The sequence below is a fragment of the Pinus tabuliformis genome, chromosome 3_1 (genome assembly GCF_031772625.1).
Source record: "Pinus tabuliformis cultivar Carrire ecotype Pingquan chromosome 3_1, CPIR1, whole genome shotgun sequence".
Lineage (NCBI taxonomy): Eukaryota > Viridiplantae > Streptophyta > Pinopsida > Pinales > Pinaceae > Pinus > Pinus tabuliformis.
Window position 1 is genome coordinate 789,911,474 of NC_142301.1, and position 18,611 is coordinate 789,930,084.

The 18,611-nt window shown below is 43.0% G+C and overlaps 1 protein-coding gene across 3 annotated transcripts in view; it reads left to right on the plus strand.

Annotated features, from left to right (window-relative positions):
- The window catches only part of LOC149189806 (uncharacterized), a 458,516-nt gene extending 440,153 nt beyond the window's left edge, over positions 1-18,363 (plus strand). For all 3 annotated transcript variants that reach the window (XM_089411941.1, XM_089411942.1, XM_089411940.1), the window contains one exon: positions 18,000-18,363. In XM_089411941.1, the coding sequence (XP_089268067.1) occupies positions 18,000-18,047 (48 nt within the window). In that variant the 3' untranslated portion in view covers positions 18,048-18,363. The remainder of the gene's footprint in view (positions 1-17,999) is intronic.
- The last annotated feature ends 248 nt before the right edge of the window (positions 18,364-18,611 follow it).

Below are 18,611 nucleotides of genomic sequence, written 5' to 3' on the forward strand. Positions count from 1 at the left end.
TTGATAATGAAGCCGCTAATGCTGATGCTGCTGATCTAGGGTTTGCTACTGCTGATATGAATCAGATTTATTGTACTATTTCTCTCTGTTGAATTATTGAAGATAAAAGAAGATTTGATCAAAGGGTTTCCCCACACATTGTGGGGTTTGTCCCTGGCTAGCCGCCACATCTTGTGTCTCTTGTCTTGGCTTGTTTTCTGTTGATCTGCACTTTACATTATGTATATGTGATTGCTAATTTGTGTAATATAATAAGAAAAAGAAGTAAACTGTTATAAGCATAGAACATACCATAACTTAACATGGTATCAGCGCTGAGGTGAAGACAAAGCCTGAGCAAGAGCAAGAGCAATCACCGAAGAGAAGATTGGCAAGGCTATCATAAAAGAACTATGGGGTCCTCAACACTCTTTCCTACCGAAGACAAGCTCCATGAGAAAGCTGACTATCATGGATGGAAGATGTCTATTGATCTAACCCTAGAAGATCAAGGAGTGTTGGACCATGTAAGAGGCAATATTGTTGAGCCTCCATCAAATGCATCTGCTGCTGCATGGAACAAATGGAAAACCGAAGAAGTCAAAGTAGAAGATCATCCGGGACTCTATCGACAAGCACTTGGTGGCCTACATCTCTGAACTGGGCACCTCCAAGGAAATCTACGATAGACTGGCTATTACTAATAGGGAAATGGCACTCATGACTCTTGGAGGATTACCATCTGAATGGTACGTGTTCATGACTACTCTTCTGAACAATCATGTAATTTCTGGTTTCAAGGAATTAATGGCTAGATGCATTCAAGAAGAAACAAGGGTAGAAGAGCAAGAAATGCCCATGCCTAAAGGTCCTCCTGCTGCCTTTTCTTCTCATGCTAAGAAAAGAAATAATTCCGGGACTAAATCAAAAGGAAAGGCTGGACCTAAGGCTGGAAGAAAATGACGATGTTACATCTGCGATAAAGCAGGTCACTATGCAAGGGAGTGCCCTGATAGAAAGGACTCACACCGGGATGATGATCAAAATCCCTCTGATGGCAATCAAAGGAATGACAAATTCAATAACAAAGGTAAGAGGAGAGCTAGGAATCAAGGAAGAGGACAACCATTCAAGAAGGCTAGAAATTCCAGGATATATTAAATGCACCTGACCTCAAAAAGAACCTAGTGTCCATCTCAGCAATGGAAGACAAAGGCTACAAGGTAACCTTTAGCGATGGCAAGGTACATATATGGAAAAATAAAGTTAAAGATGCCTTTACTCTTGGGTTTAGTGTTGATTCATTATATCAGGTCGATGGAAGTCTGCTAGGTGTCATGTCTTATGACACATCTCTTCAGTCCGAACTTTGACATCGGAGGTTTGCCCCCCTTCATTATAAAGCTATACTCGATGTAAGACAAATGGTTACAGGGATGCCCGAATTCTGAGTAGAGAAAGAAGGTGTATGTCCAAGATGTGCCAAAGGAAAGCTCAAAAGGGGACCATTCCCCTCCAGCCAAAGCAAGACCTCCGATATATTACAGTTGGTTCACTCAGGCATACCTGAGGTTGGCATTAAGAGGGAGACTACTACACCACATACTCCTGAGCAGAATGGTGTGGCGGGAAGGAAGAACCGCACGATTGTGGAAGCTGTCCAGGCCATGCTACATGATCAAAGACTTCCGAAGTTTCTATGGGCTGAAACTACAAACACCACCGTATATGTATAAAATCGATGCCCTCATCAAGCATTGGGTTCCAAGACTCCTGAAGAAATGTTCACCGCCAGTCAAAGGGAAGTCGTGATTAGTCATGATGTCACCTTTGACGAAGATATGGCTCTCAGCAAGGTGAACAATTTTCTGACTTTGAGGAGCTCTCAAGAAGCCGACACCAAGGAACCAAAAGAAAAGGATGATGAATCAATGCCTGATGTAGAAGAACCCATGGATCCGATTGATCCTCATCCACATGAGCCTTCCTCTTCTAGGAAGAGGCCTTCATGGCTTAGGGGGATACTTGATGATGTTGAAGGACATGCTGCACCCTGAGGAACCTTCCGTCAAAGTAAGAAACTTAACAGGTATCAGGGATACCTGACCATCATGAGCACGATCATACAAAATGAGCCTTCATCTTTCTCAGATGTCGTCAAGCATTAACTATGGAAGGGTGCTTCGACCATAGAATATGAGTCTATTATGGAGAATGATGTCTGGGAAGTAGTTCCCAGACCTTGGACAAGACAATTGTTACTTCAAAATGGATTTACAAGATAAAGCATGCAGCAAATGGAAGTATGGAAAAGTATAAGGTTCATTTTGTTGCTCATGGTTTATCCCAGAAGGAAGGTATAGACTATGATATTTGCACCTGTTGCCAGATATACGACCATCCGCTTGATCATAGCCCTTGTGGCTTCACAAGGATGGAACCTACATCAGATGGATGTCAAGACCGCGTTCTTGCATGGTTGTATCAAAGAAGAGGTCTATGTGGAGCAACCTGAAGGATTTGAAATTTATGATTGAAAATCTCATGTATGCAGGTTGAAGAAGGCTCTCTATGGGCTGAAGCATGCACCCCGAGCATGGTATGAGAGGATCGATAGCTACTTGATGAAGCTGGGATTCACTAGGAGTGAAGTCGATCCTAACCTTTACTTTAAGGTTGAAGATGACAAGCCTCTCATACTGGTGTTGTATGTGGATGACCTCTTTCTAACAGGTGCAGACCCTCTCATTCACAAATGTAAGAGGGAGCTGGCTTCTGAATTTGAAATAAAGGGCCAAGGACTTGAAGTATGGCAGAAGCCAAGGGAAATTTTCGTCTCTCAAGGAAAATATGTGGTAAAGATATTGGAAAGATTTGGTATGATGGACTGCAAGCCTGTGACTACCTCGAGGATCTTAACTTTTAGAAGTTATATGGTAGTGATGTCGGACCAGACTTGGGAAATGCCTCTGAGTTTCAAAAACTCATTTGCATTGATGTTCTTGGTGAACCTCCGTCCGAACATATGCTTTGCAGTTAGCACTGTGAGCTCATATTTGGTTGAGCCTCACTGCATTGATGCCAGGAATCTCCTGAGATGTCTTCAGGACACAATCTCTCATGGATTAAGATACACTGTCAGAGATGTGAGACTACTTGGATATACTGATGTTGATTGGGCAGGCAGTGTGGTGGACCGTAAGAGCACTTCCGGGTGCTGTTTCACCTTGGGATCTGCTTCAATATCCTAGATGAGCAGGAAGCAGAAGTTGGTGGCTTTGAGCACCGCCGAAGCAGGATATGTTGTTGCTAGCATGACCTTGTGTGAGGCAGTCTGGTTGTGAAAGCTCTTCAGTGAGCTGTTTGGATTTGCATTGGATACCACTGTGATTCTCTATAACAACCAGAGGTGGGATTCGATTATTGAGGAATCCCGTATTCGTCGATTGCTCCAGAAGATAGACATCATCTGGGATATGGTAAGTTGATGAGCAAGGAGGCTCCATCGCATTAAGATGATGTACAGGTTGATACACCTTGTCAAAGCCCCGAGGAAAGATCTAATCTGTGATTTTCCCAAACGACTTGGAGTCGGCAAGAAACCCTTGTACAAGGGCCCTGCATGTTGCATACATTGAGCTCTGGGAGCTCTGAGGGCTTGCGGTTATTATTGGAGCAACATACGACCACAGGGTGACTCACCCTCCCCTGGTGGTGCGCACTGGAACAAGATGATTCGCTCTCTTGTGGGACAAGATGATTCGCTCTCTTATGGAACAGGATGATTCGCTCTCCTGTGTAGCAGGATTGATGTGTTCTCCTGTGAGGCCTGGATTGATGTGTTCTCCATGGCGATTGTAGCAGGATTGATGTGTTCTCCTGTGAGGACAGGATTGATTAGTTCTCCTGTCGAGGCATCCTACCCATGCAGTCTGGGACTCATGGGAAGTACCTCTCATCTGATCAATGAGCAAGGAAATGAAGTTAGGGACCATAGTAGTACCGATGGACGCATCGTTGTATCTACCGTACTCCCTACGCTAGGATGACCTCCATTGATCTGGGATCAATGATACTGGTCTGGGACTAGTGGTAGGAGTTGTACCATACTATGACGCTGACTTCGGGTCGGTTGAGACTGGTCTGGGACCAGTGGTACATACTCCGAGACTGACTTCGTGTCAGTGCAGTACTGGTCTGGGACCAGTGAGAGTGGTACATACTATGACACTGACTTCGGGTCGGTTGAGACTGGTCTGGGACCAGTGGTACACTCTCTAAGACTGCGATACTGGTCTGGGACCAGTGGTAGGAGTTGTACCATACTATGACGCTGACTTCGGGTCGGTTGAGACTGGTCTGGGACCAGTGGTACAGACTCTGAGACTGACTTCGTGTCAGTGCAGTACTGGTCTGGGACCAGTGAGAGTGGTACATACTATGACACTGACTTCGGGTCGGTTGAGACTGGTCTGGGACCAGTGGTACACTCTCTGAGACTGTGACACTAGTCTGGGACCAGTGGTAGGAGTTGTACCATACTATGACGCTGACTTCGGGTCGGTTGAGACTGGTCTGGGACCAGTGGTACATACTCCGAGACTGACTTCATGTCAGTGCAGTACTGGTCTGAGACCAGTGAGAGTGGTACATACTATGACGCTGACTTCGGGTCGGTTGAGACTGGTCTGGGAGCAGTGGTACACTCTCTGAGACTGCGATACTGGTCTGGGACCAATGGTAGGAGTGGTACTTACTAAGACGCTGACTTCGGGTCGGCTGAGACTGGTCTGGGACCAATGGTACGCACTCTGAGACTGACTTTGAGTCAGTGGAGGATGATACTGGTCTAGGACCAGTGGAGTTGTACTCACTATGACGCTGACTTCGGGTTGGTTGAGACTGGTCTGGGACCAGTGGTACATACTCTGAGACTGACTTTGAGTCAGTGCGATACATCCTCGATCATTTCTTCTTCATAATTCGGACAAAAGTAGAGCAGAACAGAGAAAAACAGTACCGATCAGTACAGGGCAGAACAAGACAAAGCAGAATAGGTAGAATAGAGCAGAGCAGGGCAAGGGTCAGGCTGTACAGGGCAGTGCATTTGATTGATGAATAGTAACGACCGATAGACAGATTGTAGATGAAGTTCTCCCTGGTTGAGAGGGAGTGTTAAAATTGGCAACTAGGGCAAAACTTCATGTGGATCATCTTATTCATGGCTGATAATATTTTTATTAGATTCCTCTCGTCGAGAGGTGTAGGATTTATATAAAGATCATCCAATTCCGATAAGTATTCATGGAGATATGAATTTATTTTGATTATGAAATTATTATCAAGCCGACCTACAACTCATGTAGGCTCAGAAGCCCAACAGTCGCATCTATTCACCCACCAACGTTGTGTATAAATATAAGAGGACTTTTCCTCATTTGGACTCACTCATCTCATCACATCTCTCTCTCTCTCTACTGCGCAGAAATGAGTCTCTTCTCTACTCCGCTGAAATGAGTCTCTCTCTCACACATGTGAAGTCGGAAGCTGTTGAATTTGAATCTGCAACTGCAGAAGTAAAGATTGACTTGCATGCCCTAGAAGATCTCATCATCTGAACTGCGCTATAGGTTCATCTGAACCTCCTCTAAAAGCTGCAACTTTTGGTAGTGGAACGAAGTCAATCTGACGAACGGTTTGCAAGATATCGACTGCCCTAGTTTGAAGCCGGAAACTGCTGAATTTGAAGCTGCAACTGCAGAAGTAAAGATTGACTTGCGTGGCCTAGAAAATGTCCTCTTTGGAACTGCGTTGTAGGTTCATTTGAACCTCCTCTGAAAGCCGCAACTTTTGGTGGTGGAATGAAGTCAATCCGACGAACGGTTTGCAAGATATCGACTGACCTAGTTTGAAGCCGGAAACTGCTAAAACTGAAGCTGCAACTGCAGAAGTAAAGATTGACCTGCGTGGCCTAGAATATCTCCTCATCTGAACTGCGCTGTAGGTTTATGTGAACCTCCTCTGGAAGCCGAAACTTTTGGTGGTGGAATGAAGTCAATCCGATGGTCGGTTTGTGAGATATCGTCTGCCCTAGTTTGATAATGAAGCCGCTAATGTTGATGTTGCTGATCTAGGGTTTGCTACTGCTGATATGAATCAGATTTATTGAACTATTTCTCTCTGTTGAATTATTGAAGATAAAAGAAGATTTGATCAAAGGGTTTCCCCACACATTGTGGGGTTTGTCCCTGGCTAGCTGCCACATCTTGTGTCTCTTGTCTTGGCTTGTTTTCTGTCGATCTGCACTTTACTTTATGTATATGATTGCTAATCTGTGGAATATAATAAGAAAAAGAAGTAAACTGTTATAAGCATAGAACATACCATAACTTAACAGTGCAGCAGTGGCACTATGTACAACTGTGCTAGACATTGTGACAGCAGCAGCATGAGGTCCAACATTGTGATGATGAGTACAACATTGAGTGCAGATCCGTGATGAGAGCAGCGCAGTTATTGGAGCAGCACGGTGAGGTGAAGCATGTGGACCAGATGCAGCACAATGATAGGTGAAGGAGTCACCTTGGAGAATCAGTTGAAGCAGCATGTATTCAACTGATCTCATGTAGAGATGATCTATTCTCTTATCTAGAAAGTCGAAGTGTTGACTTCTGTTATAAATTTATTATCTCTCTCTCTCTCTCTACTGAACTATTGAAGAACATATAAGAAGAATTGACGAAGGGTTTCCCCACATTGGGGTTTGTCCCTGGCTAGCGCCATATCTTGTGTTCTCTTGTCTTTGCTTATCTTATGCAAATTATGTTTGTGTTCTATCTGCAATTTACTTTAATGTTGATGTGATTGCTAATCTGGAAAAGATATTGAGCTAACTATGAAAATTGAAATAAATTGCTCTAAGCATAGAACATACCTAAAATTAACATGGTATCAGAGCTGAGGTGAAGACAAAGCCCAAGCAACAGTGGAAGAGCAATCACCAAAGACAAATGGAAAAGGACAAAAGGATCAGTGGATTCCTTATCCCTCACCTAGGGTGAAATCGAAGCAGAGAATATTATCAAAATAGCGCAGCGGAAGCTTCTGATGGCCTACCTAAAGATCACTCCATTGGGAAGTCCAAATCTAAGGGTGGAAGGAAAGGCAGATGCCTTGGTTGCAATAAGTGCGGCCATTATGCGAAGGAGTGTCCGAATGGCAGAGACACATCACTTGATGATGATAACAATCATTCTAGGGACATCTTCAATGATTAGAGGAATGACAGGTAATACAGGTCATCAAGGAAACGATCGATTCTTTAGAGAAAGCAAGGAACCCCAGGTATGAAAAATCAAATGCTGTTTCTGATAAGATAAAGAAGCATTATCTTGTATTGGCCCTCTCCTTCAGATTCTTTGGGAATCTGGCTTATTGATTGTAGTGTTTCAAGGCACCTCATCGGATAGAAGGGTGCTCTCTCGAATTTGGTAGAGATGGAAACAACCATGGCATTATACTTGGAGTCGATGCCACCTATCCTAGAAAGGGTGTAGGGAATGTTAACCCTCAATTGAATGTGGGTAACTCGATTCATTTACAAGAATCTCTTTTATGTCCCTGATCACAAGAAGAACCTGGTGTCCATTTCGACAATGGAAGTCAAAAGGTTTCAGGGGGCATTCATCGATGGAAAGGTATGTGTTTGGAAATAGAATTTTCAAAGATGCTTTTATCTTTGAGTTTAGGGTTGACAGTAAGTCCATTGGGGACCATGTCAGTTGACACGTAGCACCGGGGGTCTGTAAGTCAGATGATGACAGGGATGCATGAATTCAAAAGGAGCATGAAGGTACATGTCTGAGATGTACCGAAGGAAAAATCTTACAAGGGGACCATTCCCCTCATGTAGCAGGTCCACATGTTTGGAACAACCTGAGGGGTTTGAGATTCATGATCAAGAATCTCATGTGTGCCGGTGGAAGAAAGCCCTCTATGGCTTGAAGCAGATCACCCGAGTTTGATATGAGAGGATTGATCGTTGTCAGATGAAGCTGAGATTCACTAAGAGTGAAGTCGATCCAAACCATTGTTTGAAGGTTGTGGATGATAGACCTCTCATACTGGCACATTTTGAGGACGACCTATTTCAGACAGGTGCAAACCCTCTCACTTTCAAAAGTAAGAGGGAGTTGGATTCCGGATGTGGAATGGTAAACTGAAAACCCGTGACTACCTCGAGCATCTTAACTTTCAGAAGTTATATGGTGATGATGCCGAACCAGATTTGAGAAATTCCTCTGAGTTTCATAAACTCATTTGCATTGATGTTCTTGGTGAACTTTCGTCCGGACATATGTTTTGCAGTTAGCATGGTGAGCTCATATTTGGTTGAGCCTCACTGGATTGGTGCCAAGAATCTTTTGAGATATCTTCGGGGCACAATCTCTCATGGATTGAGATATACTACCGGAAATATGAAGCTGCATGATTATGCAAATGTTGACTGGGCAGGCAGTGTGGAGGATCACTAGAGCACTTCACAGTGTTGGTTCTCTTTGGGTTCTGCTTCGATATCATGGATGAGCAAGAAGCAGAAGTCGGTTGCCATAAGACCACTGAGACCGAATACATAGCTACAAGTACGATCTCGTATGAAGCTGCCTGGTTGTGGAAGCTATTCAGTGAGCTGTTTGTACATATGATGAATACCACCGTGATCCTCTGTGACAACCAGGGGGGATTCGATTGTTGAGGAATACCGTATTCGATGATTTCTCTAGCAAATAGACATCAGATACTACCTTATCTGGGATATGGTAAGTCGATGAGCGAGGAGGCTCCATCGCATTGACACTGATGTACAAGTCGCAGACATTTTGTCAAAGCCCCAGGGAAAGGTCAAATTTGTGACTTTCCCAGACGACTTGGAGTCGTTGAGAGACCTTCTTATAAGGGTCCTGCATGTTGCATGCATTGAGCTCTGAGCTCTGGGGGGCTTGGGGTACTTACTGGAGTAACATATGACCATAGGGCGACTCACCTTCCCCTGGTGGTGCACTATGTACAGGGTGAAAGGTTCAACCTTCCCCTGTGATACCCCATAGCAACTTTGGACAGGATGATTAGTTCTCCTGTGGCGATTGTTGGACAAGATGATTCGTTCTCTTGTGGGACGGGATGATTAGTTCTCCTGTCGAGGCATCCTACCCATGCAGTCTGGGACTCATGGGAAGTACCTCTCATCTGATCAATGAGTAGGGAAATGGGGTTAGGGACCATTAATAGTACTATCGATGAACGCATCGTTGTATCTACCTTACTCCCTATGCTAGGATGACCTCCATTGATCTGGGATCAGTATGAGTGGTTTGAGACACTCTCTTGTGATATTGATATGGGATCAGTATGAGTGGTTTGAGACACTCTCTTGTGATATTGATCTGGGATCAATGAAACTGACTTCAGGTCAGTAAGAGTGGTATGACACACTCTCCTCATATGAAATTGTCTTCGGATCAATAGAGAATGGTATGAGACATTCTCGATCAATTCTTCTTCTTCATGGTTCAGCAGAGCAGAGCAGTGCAAAGCACTGATGGCCGAGATAGTATGTAGAAACCACTCAGCCATATTAAACACACAGCAAATTAACACACAATAATCAAACTAGCAACACACAAAAGACAAATTGGCGGAAAAGGCAGAGAGCCATCATGTGGTCTCTCATGCTCATGTAATTCTCTCTTATTCAAATAATTTAATAATACATTTAAATACATGAGTGAGTGGTCTTAAAATAGTGCACCTATCTTAGACTCACTTGGTTGAGACATTTTCTCAACTTACACACTAATTTAGGAGAACTAGTTGGAGAGAATCTCTCCTCCTAACTAAACTCCTTAGTTTGATAAACTAACTCTCATGATTTAATTTAATTAATAATTTAATTTGGATTTATAATTGTTTTTAAGAGAGTGAGGCTAACGTAGTACAATCGGACATATGGATCAACGGATGGAGTTCTCCCTAGTTGTGAAAGAGTGTTAAAATTGGAAACTAGGGCCAAACTCCATGTGGGTCATCTTATTAATGGCAGCTGACATTTTTCTTGGATCCCTTTCATCGAGAGGTGTAGGATTGATCTAAAGATCATCTGATTCCGATAAGTATTCATGAAGATATGAATTTATTTGTGTTATGGGATAATTCATCAAGGTCAACCAGCAACCAAATAAACCCCACAAGTGCTCAACGTTTTAGTATAAAAGGAGATGACTTGAGAGTCATTCCTCACACACTCATCTCCCTTGATCTCTCCTCTCCACTTGTTTGGGTTGTCCTCTCTCAAGGAGGACGTAGTGGAAAGGGTCTTCTAAGAGAGCCCTAGACGCAGTCAACTAAAGAGCCCTAGCCGCAGTCTTATGAGGAGATCTATTCGCAGGTAAGAGGAGACCTATACGCAGCTCAAAGAAACCCCTATACGTTGTCAAGAGGGAGTCATATTCGCAGCTCAAGGAGGAAGCCTAGCCGCTGTCCAAATAGGGAGATCTAGCCACAGTGAAGGAGGCCTATACACAGCTGAAGGAGAAGCCCTAATGCGCAGTCCTAAAGTGACCTAGCCGCAGGTCAAAGGTGCCTTAATCTACACTTAAAGAGAGGCCCTAATCTACTGTAAAGAGAGCTCCAAAACACAACTAAAGGGAGTCCCTAATCCGTAGTCATAAAGGAGACTAGGACACTGTCAAGGGTGGTCCTACTTGCTGTCAAGAAAGCTCCAATACGCAGCAAACAGGGAGCCCTAATTCGCTGTCCCAAGAGGCCCTAAATCCGCTGTCCTAAGAAGCTCTATATTCGCAGTCAAAGAAGCCTAAAGCCACTGTCAATGGAGCCCTAATACTCAGCTATGTAAAGACCCTAAGACGCAGCACAGGTAGCCCTAGAACGCAGCAAGAAAGTGTCTTAACACAACACTAAGAATGGACAGTGTGTTTGCTATAGGTGACTATGTGATAAAGGAAGACTGAAGGGCTGAAGAGGAGGCTATGTATCTTGCTAGAAGGCAGAGGATAGAGGGAGCTGTTTGAGAGCTCATAAAGGATGGAACAGTCCTCCAGAAAGGCTGCCTCAGACCTGTTCTAAGGGCTGTATAATGCTACTGTAATAAGAGATGGACAGAGCCATTGTCAAGGGTTAGAAGTATGCGTTTGAGTGCAGGTAAGTGTTGTCAGCTTGGCCGTGTTCATGAGGAAGGCAACGCTACTGTTTGAGACTGTTTGGGTATCATTTGGGAAGGTCAAAAGTTACAACTAGCTATTGTGCTAGGCTGCAAGCCATAGCACACAGCTGAGGTTGTGTTAAAGATTGTCAAGGGTGGGCAGCACCTTCAAAGGGCAGCGTGGCATGAGAGAAAGCTCTCCAAGGTAAACTACAGTCCTAAAAAGACTTATCTCCTGACTGTGTGGAAGACTACAAGTCATAACAGCAATGGCAATTAGTATAGCAGTTGTACATAGGAGCAGCAGTAGCACAGTAAGCATGGTGCGGCAGTGCTAGACATTGTGATAGTGGCAACACGAGGTCCAACATTGTGATGATGAGTACAACATTGAGTGCAGATCCGTGATGAGAGCAGCTCAGTCATTGGAGCAGCACGGTGAGGTGCAGCACAATGATAGGTGAAGGAGTCACCTTGGAGAATCATTTGAAGCATCATGTCTTCAACTAATCTCATGTAGAGATGATCTATTCTCTTATCTAGAAATTCGAGGTGTTGACTTCTGTTGTAAATGTACTCTCTCTTTCTCTGCTGAACTATTGAAGAACATATAAGAAGAATTGATGAAGGGTTTCCCTACATTGGGGTTTGTCCCTGGCTAGCGCCATATCTTGTGTTCTCTTGTCTTGGCTTGTCCTCTACAATTTATGGTTATGTTCTATCTGCAATTTTCTTTAATGCTGATGTGATTGCTAATCTGGAAACGATATTGAGCTAACTATGAAAATTGAAATAAATTGCTCTAAGCATAGAACATACCTAAAATTAACAGAAATGCTATCTTTGGGACATCTTGGTCCCTCGCCCGGATCTGATGGTAACCCAACTGTAGATCAATCTTCGAGAAGAACTTAGCTCCCCTCAACTCATCCATCAACTCATCTATACGGGGAATGGCGTAGCGGTTCTTCAGTGTATTCTTGTTGAGGGCCTAGTAAACGATGCACGTTCGTAAGGACCTGTGCTTCTTCTTCACCAGTAGAACTGATGAGGCAAAAGGGCCAAAGCTGGTCCTAATATGCTCAAGTTCCAATAGCTCATGGATGACCCTCTCGACCTCATCCCGATACGCCTTGGGATGTCGATAAGGAGTGGTGATGACGACCTACACTCCCAACTCCAACTCGATAGTGTGCTCAAACCCCCGATCAGGTGGTTGACCCAGTGGTATGTCCCCAAATACAACTGGATACCTGTCAAGAATAGCTTGCATCTCCGGATGTGGTGGCTTGGGCTTTCCCCTAGCCTTTGAGATCCTCAATTCCACAACCCACTCAATGTCTCCATGTCTCGAGTCAGCCTCCATCTTGTGGGCCGAAACAGTCTGTGGTGGGTATGAGTGCATCCCCTGAAGCAACACGGACTTGCCATCTGGCCCTACAAACTCCATTTCCAACTTCCTCTAGTCTGTTATGATTCTGCCAAGCGTATAGAGCCACTGGACTCTCAACACCACGTTGGTGTCCGGTACATCCACTACAAAGAAATGATCTGTCATGGAGTAGTTCCCCATGGTCACTGTCAAGGTTGGCACATAGCGAGTGCACTGCATGGTTCTGTCCCCAGGCACAAGAACTGAGAATCCCTCAAACTCCTTAGTTGTGATGCCCCTCCTCTAAACCAACTGAGCATCAATGAAATTGTGGGTAGCCCCACTGTCCACCAGAATTGATACACGCTGCCCCTAAACAGTGCCTCTAATCCTCATAGTCAAGAATTTGGGTACCCCACATAGTGATGCAAGGACCCCTCCAGTAGGTGCAAAGGAAACTCCCCCTGGTGGTGGTGGTGGTGGTCCTCCCTCCTGAGGTGTTGCGTTGTCCTCTCCACCCATCTCAAAATAGGTCTCATCCTCTGCATCACTGTTAGAGAAGACCTCGATGTAGTGGGCCTTGCTCGCTGCACACCTGTGGCCTGGTGCCCACAACTCCTGACAAGTGAAGCATAGTTTCCTCCTCTTGAGGTCTCTCTGAGTCTCCTCATCCAGCTGCCCATGCCCCTGATTGGCCCTCGATGGTGGAGCCCTGGTGTCCTTCCCCCTCTGCTAGAAACCCTTTCTAGGGGGTAATGGTGCACGAGCCCTAAGTAGGGCATCCTATAAATCTTAGGCTCTCCCTACCGCATCTTGTAATGTAGTGGGCCTATTGGACCTCACTAACCCGCGCAATGGCTCTGTTAGCCCATCCACAAACATGAAGATCCTCCTAGACTCTGACAAATCAAGCACCATCACAGACAATCGCAGAAACTCTGAAATGTAGGCTTCTGCACTCCCGGTCTGTTTGAGCCTTGTCAACCCCCCAAAATACTCCCCCGGATCCTTCCTCTTAAACCGCTCCAACACCCTTCTAGTGAAATCATTATAGGCAGTTACTCCTACATGTCCCAACGTGATCAATCCATGGAACCAGCGGTCGTGGGCTTCCCCTTCCAGATGCAACGTGGAAATCTTTATTGCCTCTCCTCTTGTCATTTGGTTCAGCTAGAAATAAACATCCAACGTTTCGATCCATGCCTTGGCTGAGCTCTTGGAGGACCCATCGAAGGTTGGGAGAAATAGCCTCCCCATGGTGCATTGCAAGTCCATCCGTTGCATGTAACCTCCTCCACTTTTTCCCTTGGGCCTATTGTTTCCCTTCAACTGACAGAAATCCTTGAAAGTAATGGCCTTCCCAAAATCAGGCCCATAGGACTGATACTCCAGGAAATAATCCCCATAAGGTGCCTCCTCCTGCTCTGGCTGCCCACCAGCTCCAGATTGTAGGAATGTAGGAATGGTGGATCTAGGGGGTGTGTTCTGAATCAATGGCATGTTGGCATGGAGAGATGCATGGTCTATGAGGTGCCAGATCCTTCTCCATAGTGGAAATCCCCTTGGACTCCCTTGCCCTTGTTTCCATTGCCATTTCGCTGGCCCATTCCTTCAATGTTCCGAGATAAATCCTGCACTGCCTTCAGTAGGAGTTGGGAAAACTCCTTTTCCTCATCCCTTTTGTCTCCTTCATTGCCCCCCATGTTGGTTTCTTCTACCTCTAGTTCTGTAGTCATAGGATCAAGGGTGATCTCTAACTGTCATTCTTTGTTTCTATACCTCTGCCTCCGATATGTCATGTTCTGCTTATCTTTCGGTGTCACATACTGCACTGCTCCCATAGGTTGTGCCAAGTCTATGAGCTCTGATACCACTATAATATCCCTAAGGGAAAATTAACAGTAAATATGCAAAGCAAAATAGACAAAAACACCATGAAACCAAAGCAAGCAATCAAACCATGAATTTGCATCCAAAATTGCACTATGTACTCATTTTATTAATGGAAATAGGTGTACAACAAGGTGTTGGAATGAGTGCACCTGGGCTTGCTCTAGGCAAGCTAGCAAAGCCCCAAAATGATCAGTGAATCACCACCCTACAATCTGCTGCTAATCTGCCCCAATGTTGTGTTGTAGATGCCCAAAAATGTGTTGCTGGCTGAAAGGATTTGCTGCTAGGGCCCTCTCCACTACTTCGAAAATTCTAAGAAATTACTCCCAGCCGCTTCTCAAGAAACCCAGAATAACCCACGAAGGGTTTGGCCAAAGCTTGACCCCGGAAATTTGACCCTCTTTGGATTGAATGGCTCTTCTGCTAGGCAAATCGACTAACCTGGAGACTTTGTTGTTAAATGTCCCAAAAATGCTTGCAAACCCTATTAAAAGGCTCCCTAGGCCTTCCCTCCAAGTTTCCTCCACAAACTCCCTTCACTCCTCAACCTTCTAGAGTGTCTCTAGCCAAGACTACGCAATCCTTCTGCCGATGTAGCGTGCTCCTTGTAGTGGTATGGCCTCACTGCTGTTGGTACGATTTGGAATAAGGTTAAACTCCCTCCTTGGGTTGGCACTCGAAGTCCACTGAAGCAAGGGCTAGGATCTTCGCTTGTAAACACCTGTTGTGCTGAACAACACATGCAGACTTGGCTCACTACTCAAGCGTGCTATGTCAAAAGACAAATTCTGAAAATGATAGATGATGAGAAAAATGAGAGCCCCTCCTTCCTTTTGTTGATTTGCCTCCAAGATTGCCCATGTGGGCTCACATCGAATTCCTCTCACCAATTTTGCTCCAATGAGAGCGTACTCTCCATGTGGGCCAAAATTCCCTTGTGGTGGCCCCCACACTCCACCAAAGCTGCAATATTTCCATCGAACTCTAATGTTGGGGTGCCTCTCATGCCAAAAATTGAATGTGGGTCCCCTAAGCCCACTTATCCCAAGTGTAACCATGTAATATGCCAAAATTGAGAAAAAATTGGTATTCACTTAGTGAAACACTAAGTAGGAATATCACAAATTGACAACAGAAATGGACTCTAAACCTTTGCGAACCAAAAGGATCGTAGACTATGAAAACTAAAGGAATTGATTGTACCCAGAGACTGTCACGACAAAAACTATATAGTAATAAAAGTTCCGTGAAACTATCAAGACCAACCCAACTCTTAATCAAATGCCTAGTGATGAAGACTGATAACGAAGGAGTAGAATTATAGAAATCCCCCAAACGAAAAAGGGTACCCAAATGTGAGAATGAGGAGGCTTGCGAAGAGTGAACAATAAGGGATGTCGCCCAAATATCAAGACATCATCAATCTAGACATCGAATGAACCCCTGCGAGAAAGGCACAAAATGAAGAAAAGACTGAAGAGGTATGTCGACAAAGAAAATTTACAATGAAATTAGCAATTTTGAAGCGAAATAGAAAAAGTTGGCGACTACCCGACTCCACAAACCAGGATGAAGCAATTGAGGGAAACCCCTGCAAAAGAGAATTAGAAACTAACTCAACACCTTTAAAACTAGATGGAGAAAGTACCTAGGTACCAAACCCCATAAACCATAATTGGGCAACAAAAGGAAATCCCTGACGGATTAGAGCCCTGAAGCGATGAGGTAGGGAGAATTGCGACCAGCTCAAAGGCAGGACCAATTCATGTGCAATGAAGGAATAATACAAAAAACATTGACCCTCTCTTGTTCTCACAACATTGCACAAAACAAGCCAATTTATTGTCATCGTATAAACATAAATGAAGGTATCCAGAAATTGATGAAGGAAATGAAGGTAGCCACCCTCAGAAATGAAGTATACTTGATATGGAGACCAAGAGTAGGCGAGGAATAGGAATCTTCTACACCACCCCAAGTATAGCGCCCATGCACTTATAATGGAGGAACGATATCTTTGCACCCAATTTTAAACAGCATTTGCCACTGCATGCGACGTCTAGGCACGGACACGTATGATGTCTTGCACATTGTTTGAAACCCATAATCCTCCCATGGTACAAGTGCTCATCAATGAGCTCACAAGTTTGCATGTCAAGATCCATCACTACAGTAACCAATCCACCCATCAAAAGCCACTCCATCTCTATTACTAACTGAATGTCATACTGCTCCCCTAATGTTGCGTCCACCATGCATTTATTGTGACGGCACTGGGTTAGGTTAATCCTCCCCTAGAAACAGGGAAAATGCGACCCGATGGCTAGGAGATGATAAATGTAGGGTGTTGCACGCACTCCAACAACCACCATCCTTACCCCCCTCGTACCCTCCGCGTGCTAATCAAGTGTTTCGTTGCCATTACAAACATCATTAATAACACCCTCATTGGGGGTAGGTATGTGAGCTCGTTGTTTAATAGTGAAGTTGTCAAATTCGTTGTTTAATAGTGGAGTTGTCAAATTCAATTTATATACTTAAAAAATATTTTAAAGATAAATTTAGTATGTCTATGAGATAGTGAAGTTGTCAAATTATTGAATGCACATCATGGTATCATTTTTGACATTCCACTTGCAGTGATCAATAACTAAGCAATTATCATTTGGATATTGTGCCTAAAGTGGTAGTCAATATCTATGCCAAAATTGTTCGATTATTTTTTTTTGGTTGTATCATCTTGTACACCGAATGGCTTTAATTGTTAACTTTATTGTTAACTTCATATATTTAACTTGCATCAATTGATATTATATATTTCTATTGTTATTTATAAAATCGGGTTGATAAATATACAACATCAATTGATAAAGTTCATATTTTTGGGAAAGTTTCAATCTTAATAGTCAAATTGTTTCTTGGAAGTCACTGACCATTTCTCCAGGATAAATCTGAGCTTACAAAATATACAATTGTAATTTTTTTTGGAAACTACTAGAAATCGGTGATCTAAAATTTTATATATATAGTAACCGAACATATTAGAAAAATTATAATTTTGAACTATACCTAAAATAATTTGAATTAACTAAAAGGTGATAGTTTATGTCATTTGAATTAACTAAAAATATAAGAAATGATATTTTATTCTTAAAAAGTTTTTGTTTGGAAAAAATAATATGTTACATATTTCTTTATTGATACGATGCATGCCAATCTCATCTCTTTGTAACATCCCAATCATCTCCACCCTTCTGATTAATTGTTCTATTTTTTATTCAAAGTGTAAAATAGTTAAGACTACTCCTCCTGACGTCTTAGCCCTTGTAGACACATATTGATATGCCCTGTGAAGATAACATTGTGTAGAAAAGCTTTTTGCTCAATGCATTTTAGGGATGTTTAAGCTATGAAAGAAATTTCATTATCCTTCGCTAAATGTGTTTTAATGGTCAATTTTTTAGGGATGTTTGAGTTAGGAAAGAAATTTCATTATCCTTTGGTAAATGTGTTTTAATGGTCAACCTTTGTTTGCAGCGGTTTCCACCACCAACTACAGATCAAAAGGAAAATGCAAATAAATGACATGTCCAGAATAAAGTAAAAGCTGGGTTTTCACCACCAACTGCACATTAAAAGGAAAATGCAGAGAAAAGACATGTTCAGAATAAATGCATTCACATAAAAGTGGGAAAAAATATGGAGATAAATAACATGTCAAGAATGATGGCAATCTTGAGGGGAAATTTTATCTCACTTTTTATAATTTAGTTTAATTATTTTTTCACTCAGTTTTTGTTAATGTTTAAATTTATAATTTTATTTTATATAAGATATATATAATTTTCCTTAATTTCATAAATCATTTTTTATAATTTAGTTTAATTATTTTCTCACTTAATTATTTGGGGTAGTTTAAGTAGTATTGGTCGTAGAAATGAAATCTCATTGAACTGGAAGTCTTGGGTTTAAATCTTGTGCCACCCTCCCTGTAATGGAGTGAATAATGGACATATAAACACGAAAATAGGAGAGTCCTACTAAGCTTACAAAAAAAAATATTTTCTCACTCAAATCTCGTTAATGTTTAAATTTTATGATTTTATTTTATATAAAATATATACAATATAAATATAGTTTTATTTATAT